The sequence below is a fragment of the Eretmochelys imbricata genome, chromosome 7 (assembly GCF_965152235.1).
Source record: "Eretmochelys imbricata isolate rEreImb1 chromosome 7, rEreImb1.hap1, whole genome shotgun sequence".
Classification (NCBI taxonomy): Eukaryota; Metazoa; Chordata; order Testudines; family Cheloniidae; genus Eretmochelys; species Eretmochelys imbricata.
The window spans coordinates 60822795-60845432 of record NC_135578.1 but is presented as its reverse complement, the minus strand read 5'-3'; the positions used below and the strand labels follow the sequence as shown (position 1 = coordinate 60845432).

The following is a 22638-nucleotide window of genomic DNA, read 5'->3' as shown; positions in this document are numbered from 1 at the left end:
TACCAAGATCTCTTTCTTGAGTGGTAACAGCTAATTTAGACCCCATATTTTATATGTATAATTGGGATTGTGTTTTCCAATGTGCATTACTTTGCATTTATCAACATTGAATTTCATCTGCCATTTTGTTGTCCAGTCACCCAGTTTTGAGAGATCCTTTTGTAGCTCTTCACAGTCTGCCTGGGATTTATATATCTTGAGTAGTTCTGTATCATCTGCAAATTTTGTCACTTCACTGTTTACCCCTTTTTCCAGATCATTTATGAATATGTTGAATAGGACTGGTCCCAGTACAGACCCCTGGGGACAACACTATTTGCCTCTCTCCATTCTGAAAACTGACCATTTATTTCTACCCTTTTGTTTCCTATCTTTTAACCAGCTACCAATCCACGAGAGGACCTTCCCTCTTATCCCATGACAGCTTACTTTGCTTAAGAGCCTTTGGCGAGGGACCTTGTCATCTTTGGAGCCCTTTTTAAGAATTGGAGTCATATTAGCTATCCTCCAGTCGATTTGGTACAGAAGCTGATTTTAATGATAGGTTACAGACTATAGTTAGTAGTTCTGCAATTTCACATTTGAGTTCCTTCAGAACCCTTGGGCGAATACCATATGGTCCTGCTGACTTATTACTGTTTAGTTTATCAATTTGTTCCAAAACCTCCTCTAATGACACCTCAATCTGGGCAGTTCCTCAGATTTGTCACCTAAAAAGAATGGCTCAGGTTTGGGAATCTCCCTCACATCTTCAGACGTGAAGACCGATGCAAAGAATTCATTTAGTTTCTCCGCAATGGCCTTCTTGTCCTTGAGTGCACCTTTAGCATCTTGATCGTCCAATGGCCCCACTAGTTGTTTAGCAGGCTTCCTGCTTCTGATGTACTTACAATTTTTTTTTATTATTTTTTGAGTCTTTGGCTAGCTGTTCTTCAAGTTCTTTTTCAGCTTCCTAATTATATTTTTACACTTGATTTGCCGGAATTTATGCTCCTTTCTACTTTCCTCACTAGGATATAACTTCCATTTTTTAAAGGATGCCTTTTTGCCTCTCACTGTTTCTTTTACTTAGTTGTTTAGCCATGATGGCACTTTTTTGGTTCTCTTACAGTTTTTTAATTTGGTGTATACATTTAAGTTGAGCCTCTATTATGGTGTTTTTAAAAAGTTTCCATGCAGCTTGCAGGGATTTCACTTTTGGTGCTGTACCTTTTAATTTCTGTTTACCTAACTTCCTTATTTTTGTGTAGTCCCCTTTTCTGAAATTAAATGCTACAGTGTTGGGCTGCTGTGGTATTTTCCCCACCATAAGGATGTTAAATTTAATTATATTATGGTCATTATTACCAAGCGGTTCAGGATCAGATCCTGTGCTCCACTTAGGACTAAATCAAGAATTGCCTCTCCTCTTGTGGGATTCCAGGACTGGCTGCTCTTAGAAGCAGTTATTTAAGGTGTCAAGAAACTTTATCCCTGCATCCCTTCCTGAGGTGACATGTACCCAGTCAATATGGGGATAGTTGAAATACCCAGTTATTAAGTTTTTTTATTTTAATAGCCTCTCTAATCCCCCGGAGCATTTCACAGTCACTATCACCATCCTGGTCAGGTGGTTGATAATATATCCCTGCTGTTATATTCTTATTATTAGAGCATGGAATTACTATCCACAGAGGTTCTATGGTACAGTTTGGTTCATTTAAGATTTTTTCTTCATTTGATTCTACGCTTTCTTTCACATATAGTGGCAGTCCCCCACCAGCATGACCTGTTCTGTCCTTCTGATATATTTTGTACCCGGATATTATTGTGTCCCATTGATTATCCTCATTCCAACAAGTTTCTGTGATGCCTATTATATCAATATCCTCATTTAATATAAGGCAGTTCAGTAAACGCATCTTATTATTTAGACTTCTAGCATTTGTATATAAGCACTTTAAGAACTTATCACTTTTTAGCTGTCTGCCATTATATGATATAATTGAATGGCACTTTTTTCATTTGACTGTTTCTCATCAGATCCTACCTGTATTTTATCATCTTCCATCCTCTCCTCCTTACTAGGACATAGAGAATCTCCATTAATAGATCCTCCCCTAAGGGATGTCTCTGTCCGAATCACGTGCTCCTCTGCACCTGTAGGCTTTCCTCCAGCCCTTTGTTTAAAAACTGCTCTACGATCTTTTTAATTTTAAGTGCCAGCAATCTGATTCCATTTTGCTTTAGGTGGAGCACATCCTTCCTGTATAGGCTCCCACTTTCCCCAAAGTTTCCTCAGTTCCTAATAAACCTAAACCCCTACTCCCTACACCATCGTCTCATCCATGCATTGAGGCCCTGCAGTTCTGCCTGTCTAACTGGACCTGCGTGTGGAACTGGAAGCATTTCAGAGAATGCTATCATAAAGGTCCTGGACTTCAATCTCTTACCTAGCAGCCTAAATTTGGCCTCCAGGACCTCTCTCATATCCTTCCCTATGTCACTGGTACCTACACGTACCACAACCACTGGCTCCTCCCCAGCACTCCACCTAAGTCTATCTAGATGTCTCGAGAGATCCGCAACCTTTGCACCAGGTAGGCAAGTAACCATGCGGTTCTCCCGGTTATCGCAAACCCAGCCAACTATGTTTCTAATGATCGAATCACCCAATACCAGTTTCTTCCTAATAACTGGAGTTCCTCCCCGCACTCCCCAGAGAGGTATCCTGAGTGCGAGAGGATACCACACCTGGAAGGAGGGTCCCAACTATGGGATCATTTCCCTCTGCTCCAGTTGGATGTTCTCCTTCCCTGAGACTTTCATCCTCCTCAACAGCATAGAGGCTGTCAGACTGGGGGTGGGACTATTCTACTGTGTCTCATTTATGTACCTCTCTGTCTCCCTTAGCTCTTCCAGATCAGAGACTCTGGGCTCCAAAGCCCGTACACAGTCTCTGAGAGCCAGGAGCTCCTTGCACCAAATGCACACACATGCCACCTGCCCATTGGGCAGGTAACCATAAATGCTGTATTGGGTGCAATAAACTGGATAGCCCCCCTCTGTTGCTGGATGTCTGCCTGCATTATTTTTTTATTTATTATCTATTTGAGTGATCAAATCCAGGTGCAACAGAAGTAAGACTGGAGTCACCACTAAGAGTTCAAGTCGAGTGGAGAACCAGTATTGGTGTGGGCACACCAATTGGAATTGGGGGTAAAGCATAATAAAGCTTTACCGTCCAGGGTGGCAGGAAGGCGTCTGCAATGGAACCCAGACTGCAGCCTTGACAGCAGAAAAATTGATGACATTTTCTGTTGTACTTGTTCACATATAGGTCTGCCTGGGAAGTCCCCCACTGCTTGAATATGCCTCTGGCTACATCCAGGCGATCAGACCACTCGTGATGACTAAAGAAAGACCTGCTCAAGTGATCTGTTATCTCGTTCTGCACCCCTGGAAGGTAAGAGGAGTCGAGGTAGACTGAATGGGCTATACAAAATTCCCATAGATGAACTGCTTCCTGAAAAAGGAAGGATGAGCGAGCTCCTCCCTTCCTGTTGAGGTAAAACATGGCTGCGGTGTTGTCTGTCAGAACAAATAGGTTTCTCCTTCTGATATGAGGCAGGGATGACTGACAGGCAAGACTAACCACTCTGAGCTCTCTAATGTTGATATGAAGAGAGATCTTTGTAAATGACCAAAGACCTTGAGTTCTGAGGGGCCCCAAGTGAGCTCCCCATCCTAGCACTAACGTGTCTGAGACCATCATTGACGGTCGAGAAGGGATGAAGGGAACATCCACACAAGCGTTGAGAGGATCCAACGACCAATTCAGAGAAACAAAGAACCCGGGAAGGAACTGTGAATACAATGTCCATAGGAAGATGGCTTGGCAAGTACCCTGAGACCATCCAAGTCTGGAAGAGTATGAGATACAGACTCACATGTTGTACCACTTGTGGGCACAAGACCATGCGGCTCAGGAGCCTTATACAGTTTTGGGCTGTTGTGATTGGATGACATTTGAGGTGTGTAACCAGGGATTGGACCAACTGGAATTGTAACTTGGGGGAAAGGGGGTAACACCCTTGCCTGGATAGAGTCTAACACACACCAATAAACTCTATCCTCTGTACCAGACAAAGTATAGATTTGTCTGCATTGATCAATAGGCTTAAGGCCTTGAATGTTGACTGGATGAGTCAAACACTGGACACAACCAGAGCCCTGGCCCAGCCCTTGACTAGTCAGTCATTCAGATATGGGTAGGTCTGAACTCCTAATCTCCTCAGGAACACTGCCACTACAGCCATACATTTTGTGAATACCCGAGAAACTGCACACAGGCCAAATGGAAGCACCGTGAACTGGTAATGTGACTGCTTCACTACAAACCTGAGGAACCTTCTGTGCCCACAGTATATTGAGGCATAGAAGGAGGCATCTCTTAAATCAAGGGTGGCGTACCAGTCCCTGGGATCCAGAGAAGGAATAATTGATGCCAGGAGGACCATGCAGAACTTTATATTTTTGAGATAGTTGTTAAGTTGATGCAGGTCTAAAATAGATCCGAGACCTCCCTTGGCTGTCAGGATTAGGAAATAACGGGAATAGAAACCCTTCCAGGCTGTGGGGGGAATCTTTTACTACCTCTATCTGTATGCCCAGATTTAAGGCTACTCCCTTTAACAACTCTAGGTGAGCTTTATAGTCATCTGGGGGAGGTGAGATGCCCTTGACTGAGACTGCCTTGTCAGGAGAGGAGGACAAGGAGGCCTGCACTGGCTGTGGATGCTCTTCCTTCCCTTCTTTATCTATGGGGTCCTGTTGAACCTGGTTTTGGAATCTGGTTTGAAACTGGGAAGAGTAGGACCCAATCTCCGACTCAAAAGAGGACAATTCTCATTCTGGTGGCCACAGGAGTGCAGGTCCTGACTGTGCTGGCGATCAGTGCCAAGGTGGAGAGGTCTGCAGCCAGGCCAGCATCATGAGTTTCCCCTTTGATGATGCTGAAGGGCAAGCTGTCATGGGTACAGGAGACTGGTCCAGTACCATGCGTTGTAATGATCCAACCAGTTCACCCGTGTCCGCCAGCACTGAAAGTGACGACTTTTGTACTGCGAGCAACACCAGTACTGACAGCAAGAGGAGATCACTAGCAGCTGCAAACACCTCTGGCAATGTTGGTATTGAGAGTGTTGGTATCGGTGCAGTGCTGCAGATATGGGAGTCTCTTCTGGCTCCAGACTTGACAGTACCTGCATAGGTGCTGGCTTCCACGGTACCAAGGCAGAGGAGCACTTGGGTTTAGAGTGCAATTTACTCTGATCCCCATACCTGGCAGACTTCATGTAGATTGCCCCCTTTCAGCAGTCTGCTTTTTATGCCTCTTCCTAGGCACTAGGATTGGTACCAGGACTCTGACATGATAGGATGCCAAAGCAGTCGGTGCTGATTCTGTCTGTCTGGCTCAGATGGAGGTCTTGGTGCCTTCTCCATGAGCAGAAACTTTAGCTGGGCTTCCTGATCTTTATTTGTGTGAGGCTTAAAGTCCTTGCAAATTTGGCAAAGGTCCCAGTATGAGCTTCCCCAAGGCACTTCAAGCAACTAACTTGTGGGTTGCTCATGGGCATAGACTTATTATAGGAAACACAGGGTTTGAAGCACAGTGACCAAGTCATCTCTTGGCACCAGGGATTGATGGAAAAGCAAATAAACAGAAAATCTAACTGTAATTTTACTACTAGTGACTAGTTATTCACAATACATAAAGAACAAAATCAACTGTGAGAACTTGCAAATGCAAGAAGAATAGTTCCAGAGACGATCATGGTTGGCAAAAAGAAGCTGAGGGGGCACAGGGTTGGCTAGGAGCTTTTTACCAAAGCTAGTGGCACTTGGCAGCAGAGGGTGCTCAAGCCACCCCAACGAATACCACTGAGGGAAAAATTTCTGGCAACTTTGAACTGGGCACATACACACCAAGAGTGGAATGCATTGTGCAAGCACTCAAAGAACACTTGTGGTGAAATGAGAAGGTAGGCATTAGTGGAAATGTGCTGTTCTGAGGTATTCGTGGATTTGTAACACTGAGTCTGTAAGCATTCTGTATCTCAGCAAGGATCTGTGCTGAACAGCTGCTGTGTGGAAGTGTCCCTTACTCAGCAGGCCCACTCCATGTGTGTATGGAGAGGTAGATCTGCTAAATTTAGTGACCAAAGTAAGCATTCACTGCTTTTTATCCCTGTTGACAGGGCTGGCTCTGTAGGGGTAAGACTGACAGAAAGCTGGATTCTGTTCCTTTCCTCTAGCATCAGAATTGTGTATTAAGTTCCAGTCAGTTACACTATGCAAACCCACTGAAGAGAACAGAGCTGCATGGCTGTCACTGGAAGCTTGCAGAACCTTTATGCATGATGACCATCCCTGAGAAGAAAAAAGCTCAGCCTGACTGTCAGAGCCTTGGCTGAGCTTGTAGTGCTAGCAGTTAGAAAAATAATTTTTTTTCTCTTGTAACCTGAGCACATTTGATCTGAATTCACTAAAGGCACGTGTAAGGGCATAACAGACATGGAACCTTAAGGGGCCATTTCTCAGAATGAAGTCGCTCTTTGAGGAATGTTTTGAGTGTATTTATTTACATGAGCTTTTAAGTTCACACTTAAAGGAGCCTGGCTGGTTAGTTTAAAGAACACTTATTCCCTCCTTGTTACCAAATGGGAACAGCACACGCTGCTGGCTGGATGATCGTGAAGTACCTCTATGTCTTTTTCAGTGCAATGGAAGAAAGGTAGAAATAAGAGAAACCTGACTTCCAAGGTGCTGTCTGGAAGGAAGAATTAGCCAGTTAAGAACAAGCAAATAAATATTCTTAAAAGTGGGTGCCTTACTTTATTAGTTAGCTGCTTCTTCACAACTTCCTCAGCACGCTCCTGCTCTGTTGGTGGGCCCAACATTGTGCCGTGCTCTAATGTAAGCCGGCCCATTTCATTATTCAGCTTCATGCTTTGGGTAAATCTCTGTGGGAAGAGTAGATGATAAAACATGGTAAACATCAAGCCCCATTTCTATAGTTAAAATGAAGCACAAGAACTGGTTTTAATTCAGGCAGGACTTTAGAGCTTCAATAGTTCACAAAAGCCTTCTTCCATAGCAGCGGGGTACATGGGATCAAATCCTGGTTAAGGCAGCGATGAAGTTAGTGTTTCCCATCAGACTGCCTATTTGTGTACGTCGCTAAAACACAATATCATTATGCATGAGACACCAGTGCTGGGTCATGATAGGCAGACACAACTGTATTATAGGTCAGGACTGAGGTGCATTGGGGTGCCCACAACTGGAACAGTAAAGGGTGCTGCAGATCAGTACAGTGGTGCACTGGCAGAGTTTTGGGGAAGAGGACAGAAAGGAAGACTCTGGGGTGCTGAGGGTTAGAGCTGAGATGCAATGACAGATATATACAGAGAACTTGCACAATGCACAACTGAATATTCCTGACTACCGACTCCTGTTCTAACCACTAGGTTAGAAGGCTGGGTTCAAGGAGGAAAGAGATTAGATCAAGGCTGGGAACAAACAGGTGCAGGAACTATCACAGCTGTGGGCGAATGCTTTGAGCAGCCATTGAATGCTGCTGCTCCTGGGTTTAACAGCCAGTCTGCTGACTCTTCCAACCAATCAGGCATAGATGACAAATCTGAGGAACTGTCGCAGACTGAGGTGTCAGAACACATGAACAAGGGGGTCACCCAATGAAATTAATAGGCATCAGGTTTCAAACAAACAAAAGGAAGTACTTGTTCACACAATGTACAGTCCACCAGTGGAACTCGCAGCCACGGAATGATGTGACGATCGAAAGTAGAAGTGTGTTCAAAAAAGAATTAGGTAAGTTCATGGAAGATAGGTCCATCAATGGCTAGTAGCCAAGATGGTCAGGGATGCAATCTCATGCTCTGGATGTCCCTAAGTATCTGACTGCCAGAAAATTGGACTAGGTGACAGAGAATGGTTCACTCAGTAATTGCCCTGTTCTGTTCATTTCCTCTGAAGCATCTGGCAGAGGCCACTGGTGGAAGACAGGATATTGTACTAAATGGACCATTGACCTGACTCAGTATGGCCATTTTTATATTCTTTACAAGCACTATGAGTCAATTCTCATCCATACTAAACTATCAGTATTCTTGTAAGAATAACATAAAATCAAACTTTCCCTAGAGTAGGATGTTTCAGTCATCATCTTCTTGCCAAAGCAGCTGCCAGAATAGTAAAAAGAAAGCTAAAGAGGCCAGTGAAAGAAGCAAAGTATTTCAGAGGGGGGAGAGAAGGGCAAGTCAAAAGAAATGGCACTGTGAGAAGAGGGAAGTGGCATTTTGAGCAGCTGCAAACACTCTGCTGCGTGCTGGGAGGCCCCATACCTGCATACAGTTTGTGAACATGACACAAACAGACATCAGCTTGGAAAAGATCTTCAGCAGCTCAGGATTTGTTAGCATGCAGTCCTTTAGACAGTTATCCAGAAAGCTCGTATGGTGGCTCAGGACATCATCAATATTGGAAGCCTGTTATAGGAAAACACAACAATAAACAACACATCAACCAGTTCCTTACACTAACCTGCTACCAGAGATTTAAAATATCGGTTAGTGATGTGAAATAAATTAATGGAAAAAGAAAAAGTAAAATTGCTATGAGATATTGAGAAGATCATAGTGCTTAAAATGTAAAGTTAAACTCAGACAGGAAATACATTATAGGAACAAAATGAGATTGGGAAATGCTAACTGTTTCTGTAGGGTTTTACAAGTTTTTAGTCATCTCAACTGATATGGCAAGTTTACATTCAGATAAAACTCTACACTGACTCAAGATGTGCAGAGATTAAAAACGCGAATTGAGTCATGAGAAGGGTATTATAGCAAACACATCCAAGACATCTGCTCATACTTCTCAGAGCCAACAAGGGTCAAAAGCACAACCTTTCCCAGAACTGGAATGGAATAGGGATAAACCCCGTTCCCTGATGAGTCAGGGACGTTGGTTCTATCTTTCCTTATGCCAAGGGGTTCCTTTTCCATTTCAGAGCTCTTTTTCATGAGAGTGCTTGGTGAAAACAGGGGGAGATTGGCACAATGCAGAACATTAGACTGAAAGGGGCTGCCCTTTCCTGTCATTTCTAAATCTCAGTGATCCTAATTCATGGAATACCAGGTAGGGAAAACCTGGCCCAAACAGTCCCAAGGTATGATTAAGAGCTAGTTCTGTGCTCCAAACCTGAAGTGCAATATATGCCTTACTGAAATCAATGGAAGTTTTGCCCAGATACTTGGGGAGGTCTAAACCCTTGCTGACAATTCCCTTACAAAACTTATATATATGCCTTTAATAGCAAATTAGTGATTAGGATTATTCTGTTTCATAACTGACTGTCATAACAAACAAAAGCAATGTATATGTCACCCAATCTTCCTGACCAACAGTCCAGTCCTCTGGACCCTCAGGGAGGGTCGAGTGAACATACAAAAGAATTCAGAGTGATTATTAGTCATAGTCACAGTCAGAGAGTCAGCAAAAGCTCTGTATCAGTGATTCCTGGGTATGTCTAAAACCTTTGCATCCCAGTACTCTGGGACCATTCTCCCCTCATGCAAAGAGCTGCAATCTTTCTTCTGTTCCTGTTATTTTGTTCTCTTTTGGTAGATGGGATCCAGCCACTGATGGCACCATGTCACATGGTGGTGTAAGCAGGAGCTGGAGCACAGAGAAAAGTGTGGTTCTAAGAGAGAAAAAGCCTTTATTAATAATAGAGATGGGAAGTGATGAAGAAGAGTCAGCACAACTGTGGTGTGGTGAGACCAACAATTTTAGCCCTGTAAATGTCTGCCTGCACAGAAACAGCCTCTGGAGGAATACATTTTGGAACGAAAGACAGCTACTTTTGTGAGTCTCCCACACTCAAAAGTGTGTGTTGCAAACTCTTCTGCAGGAGTTAACTACTCTCCTAGCAAGTGCTGGTGCACAAAGACATACAAAAAAAAAAAAAAAAAAAAATCAAACTAGCATTGTAAACTTCAACCACTGGAACAGTCACACGCCAAGGGACAACATTGCTAGGGAGAGTTACTCCAATCTAGACTTCTAAGAAGGCAATAAAATAATGGGGAGTAAGACAAGTGTACGTCTGGAAAACTCTTGTCTGGATCCCCTTAGCTGCTCCTCCTTAAATTTCTTTCTTTTCTAGGCAGAAGCACTGTCAGGCTTCTGATGTTATCACCACAGGAACAGCACTTAAAGAATTCCCAACAATCTCTTCTGGAGCAGTAAGTGTGGGGAACACAGTAACTGTTTTCTGGAGAATGGTATATTTAAATATTTACTTTAAGTAACTGAAATCTGATTTTTTTCTTAAACAAGAGGGATAAGAGTAACAGTTCAGTGACTTGGGACTCTTGTCCATCTGGCCACAGGTCAAACCACTAAACTCACCGATTTCAAGTTTTTCTCAAGGATATGCCATGTTGGTTCCATCACTTCAAACATCATATAATACTGGATATTCTGTACAAAATTCAGCATCCGCTGTCGTAGTGTGAAAGCACCAGCAAACCTGAAAGAGGCAACAAGCTGCAAGCTCAGAGATGGGAACTGGCACTGGCATTGACTTTAGAGAGGCAGGTGAAACACAACTGAAGACAACCATACAGAAGACAGGAAATAAAATGTTTGCTCACCTTCTCGTAACTTGTTCTTCGAGATGTGTTGCTCACATCCATTCCAATTAGCTGCCCGTGCACTGCATGCACAGTTCACCAGAAAGTTTTTCCCTTAGCAGCATGCATCGGGTCAGCTCTGGAGCCGCCTAGAGTCATGCCTTCATGGCACCGCATATAGGGCCCTGCTGACCTGCCACCTCTCCAGGTTCTTCTTGTCGGATACTCCAACAGAGGGGAAAGCGGGTGGGTTTGGAATGGATATGAGCAACACATCTCGAAGAACAACAGTTAAAAGAAGGTGAGTAACCGTTTTTTCTTCTTCTTCGAGTGCTCGCTCAAATCAATTCCAATTAGGTGACTCCCAAACCTTACCTAGGAGGTGGGGCTGGAGTTTATGGAATCACTGATTGAAGCACAGCCCTGCTGAACACTGCATTGTCCCTGGCTTCCTGGGGATGGGTGATGGCGTAATGTGAAGTAAAGGTGTGGACCGAAGACCACGTAGCCGCTCTACATATCTCCTGGATCGGTACCAGGGCCAGGAAGGCCAATGAAGATGCTTGAGCTCTGGTGGAGTGTGCAGCCAGAGAGGGGGCAGGGACCTTTGCGAGATTGTAGCAAACCCAGATACAGGATGTGATCCATGATGATATCCTTTGCGTGGACACTGGGAGGCCTTTCATCCTGTCCGCTACCGCAACAAACAGCTGGTTTGACTTGTGGAACGGCTTAGTTCATTCAACATAAAAGGCCAATGCATGCCGCACATTCAAGGAATGGAGCCTCTGCTCGTAGCTACTAGCATGGGGTTTCTCGAAAAAGACTGGAAGGAATAGGTCTTGATTGGCATGGAAATTTGAGACCACCTTCAGGAGGAACACCAGGTGAGGTTGCAGTTGCACCTTATCTTTGTAAGAAATGGTATATGGGGTGTCAGATGCGAGAGCCTTGAGCTTGGATACCCTTCTGGCTGATGTTATTGCCGCCAAAAAAGCCACCTTGTAGGAAAGATAGAGAAGTGAGCATGTCGCTAGGGGCTCGAATGGGGGCCCCCCAATCAACCTCGAGAGTACCAAGTTAAGGTCCCATGTGTGAGGTGGGCCACCGAATATGAGGATATAACCTGTCCAACCCCTTGAGGAACCACTGCACCATTTCGTTAGTGAAGATGCTGCGTCCATGCTCTCCTGGGTGAAAAGCTGAGATGGCAGCCAGGTGAACCTTTATCGAGGAGTGAGACAAAACCTGCTGTTTCAGCTTTAGGAGGTAGTCCAAGATAAAGGGGACCGACAATTGTGTTGGAGGGATACGACTCCACAAGCACCAAATTGCAAATCTTTTCCATTTGGCTAGGTAAGTCGCTCTGGTTGAAGGTTTTCTGCTACCCAGAAGAACCTCTCTAATGGGGTCTGAGCATGTGAGCTCTAGCAGGTTCAGCCATACAGTTTCCAAGCTGTGAGGTGGAGAGACTCGAGATTGGGGTGTTGAAGCCTTCTGTGATGTTGAGTGATGATGTCCAGAACAAGCGGTAGAGTGATTGGAGTATCTACTGATAGCTCCAGTAGCATGGCGTACCAATGCTGATGTAGCCAGGATAGTGCCACCAGGATCACTGAGGTTCCAGTGCTCCGGATTTTGAGGAGGATCTTATGAATCAACAATATAGGAGGGAATACGTAGAACAGGCAGCTCTTCCATGGAAGCAGAAATGCATCTGCCAGTGAATCTGGGCTGTGGTTCAGGAAGGAGCAAAACTGTAGACACTTCCTGTTGGCCCTTGTGGCAAACAGATCTATCTGGGGAACTCCCCACTGCTGGAAGATATTGTTTATTACATCTGGATGGATAGACCACTCGTGATTGTGAAAAGACCTGCTGAGGTGGTCTGCTAGGTCATTTTGCAACCCTGGAAATAGACTCATAGACTTTAAGGTCAGAAGGGACCATTATGATCGCCTAGTCTGACCTCCTGCACAACGCAGGCTACAGAATCTCACCCAACCACTCCTGCAACAAACCCCTCACCTATGTCTGAGCTACTGAAGTCCTCAAATCATGGTTTAAAGACTTCAAGGTGCAGAGAATCCTCCAGCAAGTGACCGGTGCCTGATGCTGTAGAGGAAGGCGAAAAACCCCTAGGGCCTCTGCCAATCTGCCCTGGAGAAAAATTCCTTCCCGACCCCAAATATGGCGATCCGCTAAACCCTGAGCATGTGGGCAAGACTCACCAGCCAGACACCCAGGAAAGAATTCTCTGTAACTCAGATCCCACCCCATCTAACATCCCATCATAGGCCATTGGGCATATTTACCCCTAATAGTCAAAGATCAATTAATTGCCAAAATTAGGCTATCCCATAATACCATCCCCTCCATAAATGTATCAAACTTAGTCTTGAAGACAGATATGTCTTTTGCCCCCACTGCTCCCCTTGGAAGGCTGTTCCAGAACTTCACTCCTCTGATGCTTACAAACCTTCTTCTAATTTCAAAGTTTAAACTTCCTGATGGCCAGTTTATATCCATTTGTTCTTGTGTCCACATTGGTACTGAGCTTAAATAATTCCTCTCCCTCCCTGGTATTTATCCCTCTGATATATTTAAGAGAGCAATCATATCTCCCCTCAGCCTTCTTTTGATTAGGCTAAACAAGCCAAGTTCTTTGAGTCTCCTTTCATAAGACAAGTTTTCCATTCCTCAGATCATCCTAGTAGCCCTTCTCTGTACCTGTTCCAGTTTGAATTCATCCTTCTTAAACATGGGAGACCAGAACTGCACACAGAATTCCAGATGAGGTCTCACCAGTGCATTATGTAAGGGTACCAACACCTCCTTATCTCTACTGGAAATACCTTGCCTGATGCATCCCAAGACTGCATTAGCTTTTTTCACGGCCACATCACATTGACAGCTCATAGTCATCCTGTGATCAACCAATACCCTGAGATCCTTCTCCTCCTCTGTTACTTCCAACTGATGAGTCCCCAGTTTATAACAAAAATTCTTGTTATTAATCCCTAAATGCATGACCTTCCACTTTTCACTATTAAATTTCATCCTATTACTATTACTCCAGTTTACAAGGTCATCCAAGATCTTCCTGTAGGATATCCCGGTCCTTTTCTGTATTGGTAATACCTCCCAGCTTTGTGTCATCCGGAACTTTATTAGCACACTCCCACTTTTTGTGCCAAGGTCAGTATTAAAAAGATTAAATAAGACTGGTCCCCAAACCGATCCCTGAGGAACTCCACTAGTAACCTCCTTCCAGCCTGACAGTTCACCTTTCAGTGTGACCCGTTGTAGTCTCCCCTTTAACCAGTTCCTTATCCATCTTTCAATTTTCATACTGATCCCCATCTTTTCCAATTTAACTAATAATTCCCCATGTAGAACCGTATCAAATGCTTTACTGAAATTGAGGTAAATTAGATCCACTGTGTTTCCTTTGTCTAAAAAATCTGTTACCTTCTCAAAGAAGGAAATCAGGTTGGTTTGCCATGATCTACCTTTTGTAAAACCATGTTGTATTTTGTCCCAATTATCATTGACCTCCATGTCCTTAACTACTTTCTCCTTCAAAATTTTTTCCAAGACCTTGCATACTACAGATGTCAAACCAACAGGCCTGTAGATACCCGGATCACTTCCAAAAGTACACTTCCAAAGGTATGGAGTGTGCTATGCAGAACTTCCAGAGCTTGAGGGCTTCCTGACACAGGGGAGAGGAGTGTGCTCCCCCATCTGTTGATATAAAACATCACTGTTGTATTGTCTGTCAGGGACAATAATGCACTTGCCCTCCAGGAGAGGATGAAAGGCCTGACATGCCAGTTGGACTGCCCTGAGCTTCCTTACATTGATGTGACTGCCCTGAGCTTCCTTACATTGATGTGAGGCATCAGTTCCTCCTGAGACCAGAGGCCCTGAGTTCTGTGCTCCCCTAGGTGTGCCCCCCACCCAATGGCTGAGGTGTCGGTGGTCAGACATAGGGATGGACAAGGTTTGGAGAATGCAACCCCTGCGCATACCAACTGCAGGTCGAGCCACCAGTGAAGAGATTTGAGAACCTCCGGTGGAAGGGTAACCACCATGTCTAGACTGTGCCTGTTTGGTCGATACACCAATGCTAGCCAAGCTTGGAGAGGTCCGAGTCTGAGCCTCACATGTTGCACTACATATGTGCAAGATGCAGAGTTTTAAGTAACTCCTTACTGTGGTTACAGAGAATTGTTTGAGGTCCTGTATGATGTTGTGAATGGCCTGGAAGTGGGATTGAGGCAAGAACGTTCTGGCCTGTGTTGAGTCTAGCACTGCCCCTATGAACTCTATTCTCTGAGTAGGGGTGAGCGGTGACTTTTGAGTGTTTAGGAGGAGGCCCAATGCGTTGAAGGTGGATCTTATGAGGGAGACATGCTGATCCACTTGTGCTCTGGACCGGCCCTTGACTAGACAGTAGTCTAGGTAAGGAAATATCTGAACCTGCCTTTTCCGCAGAAAAGTGGCCACGACGGCCATACATTTGGTGAGCACCTGAGGTGCTGATGATAGGCCGAACGCTAGTACTGTGAATTGGTAGCGGGAACTCCTGACTGTAAGCCTTAAGAAGTGCCTGTGGGACAGGATTACGGCAATGTGGAAGTATGCATCATTCAAGACAAGGTCAGCATACCAATCTCCTGGATCTAGGGAGGGGATGATAGTGGCCAAAGAAACCATTCAGAAGTTTAGTTTCTTAACGAACCTGTTGAGATTGTGCAGGTCCAAGATGGGTCTGAAGCCCCCTATTGCTTTTGGTATTAGGAAATACCAGGAGTAAAACCCCTTTCCCCTGAGATCCAGCTGAACCTCCTCCGCAGCCCCCACCGATAGGAGGGTTTGTACCTCAAGGACGAGAAGTTGCTCGTAAGAAGGGTCCCCGAAGAGGGACAGGGAAGGGGGGCGGGAGGCAGGGGGTGAGGAAAATTTGAGAGAATATCCCACTCCTGCCATGCAGAGGACCCAACAATCTGAGGTGATTTGGGACCATGCTCGGTAGCAATGGGACAGACATTCCGAAAACATGAAAGAAGGATCCAGTTGAGAGGTTGGCATAACGCTTTCGGGCGCATCCTCAAAAGGTCTGCCCAGGGCCTGGTGGCTGCCTGGATGACCCAAATCCCCTGTTATTTGGGGTTTGGTGATGGTGGTTCTGATTTCTGGGATGCCTACGGTTCTGGTCCTGCCTAGACTGCCCCTAGTATGGTCGTGTCATGGGCTGAGGCCTAAATTGTCTACGCTGGGTGGCAGAGGTGTGCAGTCCCAGCGATCTCAGAGTGTCTTTCAAACTGTGGAGTCTCAAATCCATTTTCTCTGAAAATAATGTGGACCCCTCAAACAGTAGGTCCTGAATTGCCTGTTGGACCTCCCTGGGGAGGCCCAAGGCCTGCAGACAGAAGCAACGGAGCATTGTGATGCCCGAAAACAACGTCCACGTTGTGGAGTCCGCCGAGTCTAATGCCGCTTGCAGCAACATCCTCGTGACCGTTTTGCCCTCATCAACGAGAGCTGAGAATTCCAACTTAGAATCCAGTGGGACAAGGTCCGAGAATTTGGACCCTGCATCCCATGTCTTAAAGTTATAATGGCTAAGGATCGCTTGTTGGTTTGCGATATGAAGTTGGAGCCCTCCAGGGGAATATATCTTCCTCCTGAAGAGGTCAAGCTTCTTTGCACCCTTAGCTCGAGGAGTAAACCCTTGTTGCCCTTGCCTCTCCCACATGTTAACAGCTGCCATTACCAATGAGTCTGGTGAGGGGTGGGTAAACAAATATTCATAGCCCTTCGAAGGCACAAAGTACTTTCTCTCAACTCCTTAGCTGTAGGAACCAGAGAGGATGGTGTTTTCCAAAGAGCTTTTTTGTTCTCCTTAATGGTCTTTATCAGGGGAAGGGCCAGCCTGGTGGATCCTGCTGTGGATAAAACGTCCACCATTGGATTGGACACATCAGTGACCTCCTCCATCTGTATCCCGAGGTTCTGAGCGACCCGCCTCAGAAGTTCAAGGTGGGCTCTGTTGTCAGGAAGGGGAGGCCCTAAGGATGTTCCTGCCACTGCCTCATCTGGAGACGAGGATGACGAGTCCCAAACATAGGAGGGACCCTCCTGTCCACCCAGCTCCTCAAAACACTGCGGCTCTTTCCCCAAGTCGGAGTCTGCCTTGATGCTGGCCCCGGTCGCAGAGGCAGTTACGGTACCGTCCGTGGTACTAAGTGTAGCTGCGGTGCCGGGTACAGTGCCAGATGTGCTGTCAATGCCAGGCGCGGTACCGATTGTGATACTGGTGGTGGTGGCTGATGCCCAGAGAAATCCCTGGCTCTAGATGCAGTCCTTCTCTCAGACGCAACCGAAAAGGAGTGTACAGAGGTGGACTCCTGAAGTGGTGGATAGTTCTCTGAAAACATCCACTCAAAAAAGCAGTCAACAAGCAAACAGAATTTGGGAATCATTAAGAAAGGGGACAGATAAAAAGACAGAAAATACTGTATTGCTTCTATATAAATCCAATGGTATGCCCACATCTTGAATACTGTGTGCAGAGGTGGTCACCCCATCTCAAAAAAGATATATTGGAATTGGAAAAGGTTCAGTAAAGGACAACAAAAATAATTAGGAGTATGGAATGGCTTCTGTATGAGGAGAGATTAATAAGACTGGGACTTTTTAGCTTGGAAAAAAGAGACGACTAAGGGGGATATGATAGACGTCTATGAAATCATGGCAGGTGTGGAGAAAGTAAATAAGGAAGTGTTATTTACTCCGCCTCATAACACAAGACCTAAGGGTCACCAAATTAAATTAACAGACAGCAGGTTTAAAACAAACAAAAGGAAGTACTTTTTTAAACAACCCACAGTCAACCTGTGGAACTCTTTGCTGGAGGATGTTGTGAAGGCCAAGACTATAATAGGGTTAAAAAAAGAACTAGATACATTCGTGGAGAATAGGTCCATCAATAACCATTAGCCAGGACAGGCAGGGATGGTGTCCCTAGCATCTGTTTGCCAGAAGCTGGGAAAGGGCGACAGGGAATGGATCACTTGATGATTACCTGTTCTGTTCATTCTCTCTGGGGCACCTGGCATTGTCCACTGCCGGAAGACAGGATACTGGGCTAGATGGACCTTTGGTCTGACCCGGTATGCCTGTTCTTATGTTAATTCAAAAACTCTTCAGAGGTGTATGCTTCAATATCATTGCCAAATAAATCTTTAAAAAATTATGAATAAGACAATGGATTTCACCTTCCAATTCTTTCACCATCTGTGAAAAGCACAGGTTTACATAGTACCCATATGTAGGGTTTACATAGTACCCATATTTCCCTGCATATTTTCTGCTAGGCTGGGACTATAGCATGGTTGCCCAGACAGACTAAATTTCCCAGCCTGCCTTGCTCTCCTGCTTCCAAGAGAGAGAGACTGGCTGGAATCACCAGGGGCTACCATGATTTTCCTCACACTGAGGATGAAGGGAGGTTCTAGTCCACACTGTTCATGGAACTCCAACCTTGGGCCTTAAGGCTAGGGACCACTGCATGTGTTCCTTCATGAATTTCAGAGTGCCTCCCTGAGACCATTTCTGTCCCCTGAGAGAAATCACTAACCATTACACCTGCAAACCTGAGACAAGGCAGTACAGCCCAGGAGAGATCTCATTCATTTTAAGGCCTAGAGACCATTACAAGGGTACTTTCAGACAAGCAGAATTACAAGGTACTTTAATAAAATTTTCCTTCTCTAAAGATTCTGAGTTGTCCATGAACTGTGCTTGGTGCAAATCAGAAAGGGGCATGTTAAGAATCTTAGTACCTTCAGGGTATTCTGAGCTGACCCAGTCTCTGGTGTAAAGTAGGGTAGCCCCATGGCTACCAGTTATCCACAGACCCCAAAGGGCCATTAAAGCAACAGGGAATCACCAGGGAAGGTTTGTTATTAACTGTGATAGAGGAATAAAGCAGCTCCCCAAATCAAAATCCTTAATTGCGGCCAGCTCACATTGCAAAAGAAACAATTATTTTAGCAGTGGGAGAGTTTGGGTTCATGTCTTGGAAACAGTTTCTGCAGGACTGACAGACCAAAGCAACAATTGCTTTGTACATATATAGAGGAGAAATTGTGTGTCTGGCTTTCATACATCTGGAAAAGAAACATCCCTGGGAAAGGCAGACATGGCCCTTCCTCAGATCAAATGGGCTCTGACACAGAGGTAACTATGCTTTAGATCAGCTAGGTCATAGCAATGCAAAACGCATGAGACAACCTTTTAAGACCTGGTCTTCTTAGTGACAAGAAGGAAACAGGATCAAATGAAAGAAGTAGTTATGTGGCCTGTGAAGTATTGCAGCCAGGACCAGTAAACCCACCAAGCACGTTAATTCCAGCACAGAGTGCTAGGATGTAGTACCAGAGATTTGGTTGATTTCCCCTAAACCCTGGCTGTCTCCACTATCAAGCTCTTGGGTGACAGTGGGAGAGACAGCCAGAGGAAGAAGGAGTTACTAACCTTGTGCAGTAACTGTGGTTCTTCGAGATGAGAGTCCTTAGGGATGCTCTACTGTAAGTGTACCTGCATCCATGCGCTTTTGATCAGAGATTTTAGGTAGCAGTCTCCAATCGGCCCGCATTTGTGCTCTCCTTGTCTTGTTCCTTGTCTTGAGGCTATCTAGCCCTGTGCAGGCAAACTGCCCTTAGTTCCTTCTCTTTATTGAGAACTCCAAAGTAGAGGGGAGGAGGGCGGGTCGTGGAGCACCCATGGGGACACACATCTCGAAGAACCACAGTTACTGCACAAGGTGAGTAATCCATGTGATAAATGAGAGGGGGGATAGCGCCCTTTTGTGGACACCCAGCCAGCCAGTTGGCTATAGAATCCCTCTTGGTGGTTGTTCTCTATGTGCTTTACCTGTAAAGGGTTAACAAGCCCACAGGTAAAAGGAATGGAATGGGCACCTGTCAAGGTTCCTTCCCCACTCTGAACTTTAGGGTACAGATGTGGGAACCTGCATGAAAGACCCCTTAAGCTTATTCTTACCAGCTTAGGTTAAAAACTTCCCCAAGGTACAAACTTTGCCTTGTCCTTGAACCCTATGTTGCCACCACCAAGCGTGTTAAACAAAGAACAGGGAAAGAGCCCACTTGGAGACGTCTTCCCCCCAAAATATCCCCCCAAGCCCTAGGGGAAGGCTTGATAAAAATCCTCACCAATTTGTACAGGTGAACACAGACCCAAACCCTTGGATCTTAAGAACAATGAAAAAACAATCAGGTTCTTAAAAGAAGAATTTTAATTAAAGAAAGGGTAAAAGAATCACTTCTGTAAAATCAGGATGGTAAATACCTTACAGGGTAATCAGATTCAAAACATAGAGAATCCCTCTAGGCAAAACCTTAAGTTACAAAAAGACACAAAAACAGGAATATACATTCCATTCAGCACAGCTATTTTACCAGCCATTAAACAAAAGAAAATCTAATGCATTTCTAGCTATATTACTTACTAACTTTCTACAGGAGTTCTGAGCTGCATTCTTGATCTGTTCCCAGCAAAAACATCACACAGACAGACAGACCCTTTGTTCCCCCCGCTCCAGCTTTGACATTATCTTGTCTCCTCATTGGTCATTTTGGTCAGGTGCCAGGGAGGTTATCTTAGCTTCTTAATGCTTTACAGGTGAAAGGGTTTTGCCTTTGGCCAGGAGGGATTTTATAGCACTGTGGACAGAAAGGTGGTTACCCTTCCCTTTATATTTATGACAGCACCTGCCCAAAAGAGCCAGTGGGAGGGCTAGAACTTTTTAAACTTGGGAAAAAACTCCCCGTTGTCTGTCTGTTGCGATTCTCCGGGAAAGAGGGGAACAGGGAGCAGTTATGCCGTAAGAAGCTTTAAGCCAGACAAGAAAACCATCAGATCATATCTAGAACTATTTTTAACAACCCAAATGTGTAAGTTGATCAAGTATGTTTAGAAAGATGTGATTAGGATTATTTCTGTTTATTTCTTATGGCTAGTGGACTCCTCTGTGCTAACCCCAGATGCTTTTGTTTGCTTGTAACCTTTAAAGCTGAACCCCCAAAAAAGCTATTTTGGGTGCTTAATTTTTGGAATTGCTCTTTTAAAATCTACCAAAAGCTCAAATTCCAGATGTATTTTCTTTCTGTTTTTAATAAAATTTACTTTTTTAAGGACGGGATTGGATTTTTGGTGTCCTAAGGGGTTTGTGCATATGTTGTTTAATTAGCTGGGGGTAACAGCTAATTTCCTTTGTTTTCTTTCTCAGCTCTTCCCGGGGTGTGTGTGTGTGTGTGTGTGTGTGTGTGTGAAAGGGCTTGAGGGTATCCCACAGGGAGGAATTCCCAAGTGCGCCTTCCTGGGTTCCAAGGGGTTTGCATTTGGGTGGTGGCAACGTTTACCAAGCCAAGGTCAGAGAAAAGCTGTAACCTTGGGAGTTTAATACAAGCCTGGAGTGGCCAGTATTAATTAAAATCCTTGAAGGCCCCCACCTTCTGCACTCAAAGTGCCAGAGTGGGGAATCAGCCTTGACACCCATTCTTTCTTCGAGTAGTATCGTTATGGGTGCTCCACTGTGGGTGACTCTACAGCGGTATTCCTGATGGAGCAGTGGGGCTTCACAGTCGATACTGATACTAATACTGTGGAGGCAAACATAACATCACATGCTGAGTCATGGGTAATTGCATAATGTTCTGAAAATATATGAGTGGATGCCCACGTTGCTGCTCTGCATATTTCTGCAATGGGAACATTTTTGATGAAGGCTACAGAAGTGGAAACGGATCTCATGGAACGAGTTTGGACTCCAGATGGAGGTTGCAGATTGCAGGCATGATAGCAATAGTTAATGCAGTTCGATATTCATCTGGAGTCTCTGATTTAATATTGCAGATCACTTGAATCTGACTGCAATTGAGAGGAATAGTTTAGGAGATTTCCTAAAGTCTTTTGTTCTATCCAAATAGAATGCCAAAGCTTTCCTGACATCGAGTGTATGCAATATTGCTTCTCTGTTGCTACGGTGAGGCTTTGGGAAGAAGGTGGGAGGGTGAATGACCTGTTTTATATGGAAGGACAAAGCTATTTTGGAGAGGAACTCTGGGTGTGGTCTCAGTGTGACCTTACCCTGAAAGAAAATTGTGAAGGGAGGGTGTACCATTAGAGCCCCTATTTCCTTGATCCTCTGAGCTGAGGTGATGGCCACTGGAATGCTGTTTTCATAGACAGATGCATAAATGAGCATGTGGCCAGGGATTTGAAAAGGGGTTTTGTTAGGCCCCTGAAGACCAGATTAAGGTCCCATGCTGGTAAGGTACATCTGCTTTGTGCGAAGAGGTTACACATACTGTTGAGGAATCTCTTTGCTGTTGGATGAGCAAATATTGAATAACTATCTTCTGAAAAAAAGCTGCAAGAAGCCTGAGGCAATTTCGCACTGTCACAGTGGGATAAACCTTCAGATCTAAAGCACTGGCCAGCATCGTCTAGAATTGTACCTGGGGAAGGAAGGCCTTGCTTTTGAAGCGTCCAAGACTGCTCCTATGAACTCTATTTTTGTACAGGAGACAGGACTGACTTCTCTGTGTTGGTGCCTAGTGTGTCAAAGGTGGATTGGATCACAATCATGCTGGACAGCACCTGAGCACTGGACCACCCTCTCACCAATCTGTCATCCAGGTAGGGAAACACTTGAATGCCTGATTTTCTGAGGAAAGAAGCCACTGCTACCATATACTTTTGGCTCTGACATATTGCCATATGGAAATGCGCATCTTTTAAGTTGAGTGCAGAATTCCAGTCTCCAGGACCAAGGGAGGGGATAATGGAAGCCAGCATGCCTGTGCAAAACTTTATACTGTTCAAATGTTTGTTGAGGTGTCAC

The 22638-nt window shown here is 44.9% G+C and overlaps 1 protein-coding gene across 4 annotated transcripts in view; it reads right to left on the bottom strand.

The window, feature by feature from the left end:
• TUBGCP2 (tubulin gamma complex component 2) overlaps positions 1 to 22638 on the bottom strand; it is a 90889-nt gene that overhangs the window by 5540 nt on the left and 62711 nt on the right. For all 4 annotated transcript variants that reach the window (XR_013346751.1, XM_077823426.1, XM_077823427.1 and 1 more), the window contains exons 14-16: positions 10477 to 10597; positions 8409 to 8552; positions 6876 to 7004 (exon numbers count right to left, since the gene is read on the bottom strand). Coding sequence is in view for 3 of the 4 variants with exons in the window: in XM_077823426.1 (XP_077679552.1) it covers positions 6876 to 7004; positions 8409 to 8552; positions 10477 to 10597 (394 nt within the window). In the remaining variant the exon portion in view is untranslated. The remainder of the gene's footprint in view (positions 1 to 6875; positions 7005 to 8408; positions 8553 to 10476; positions 10598 to 22638) is intronic.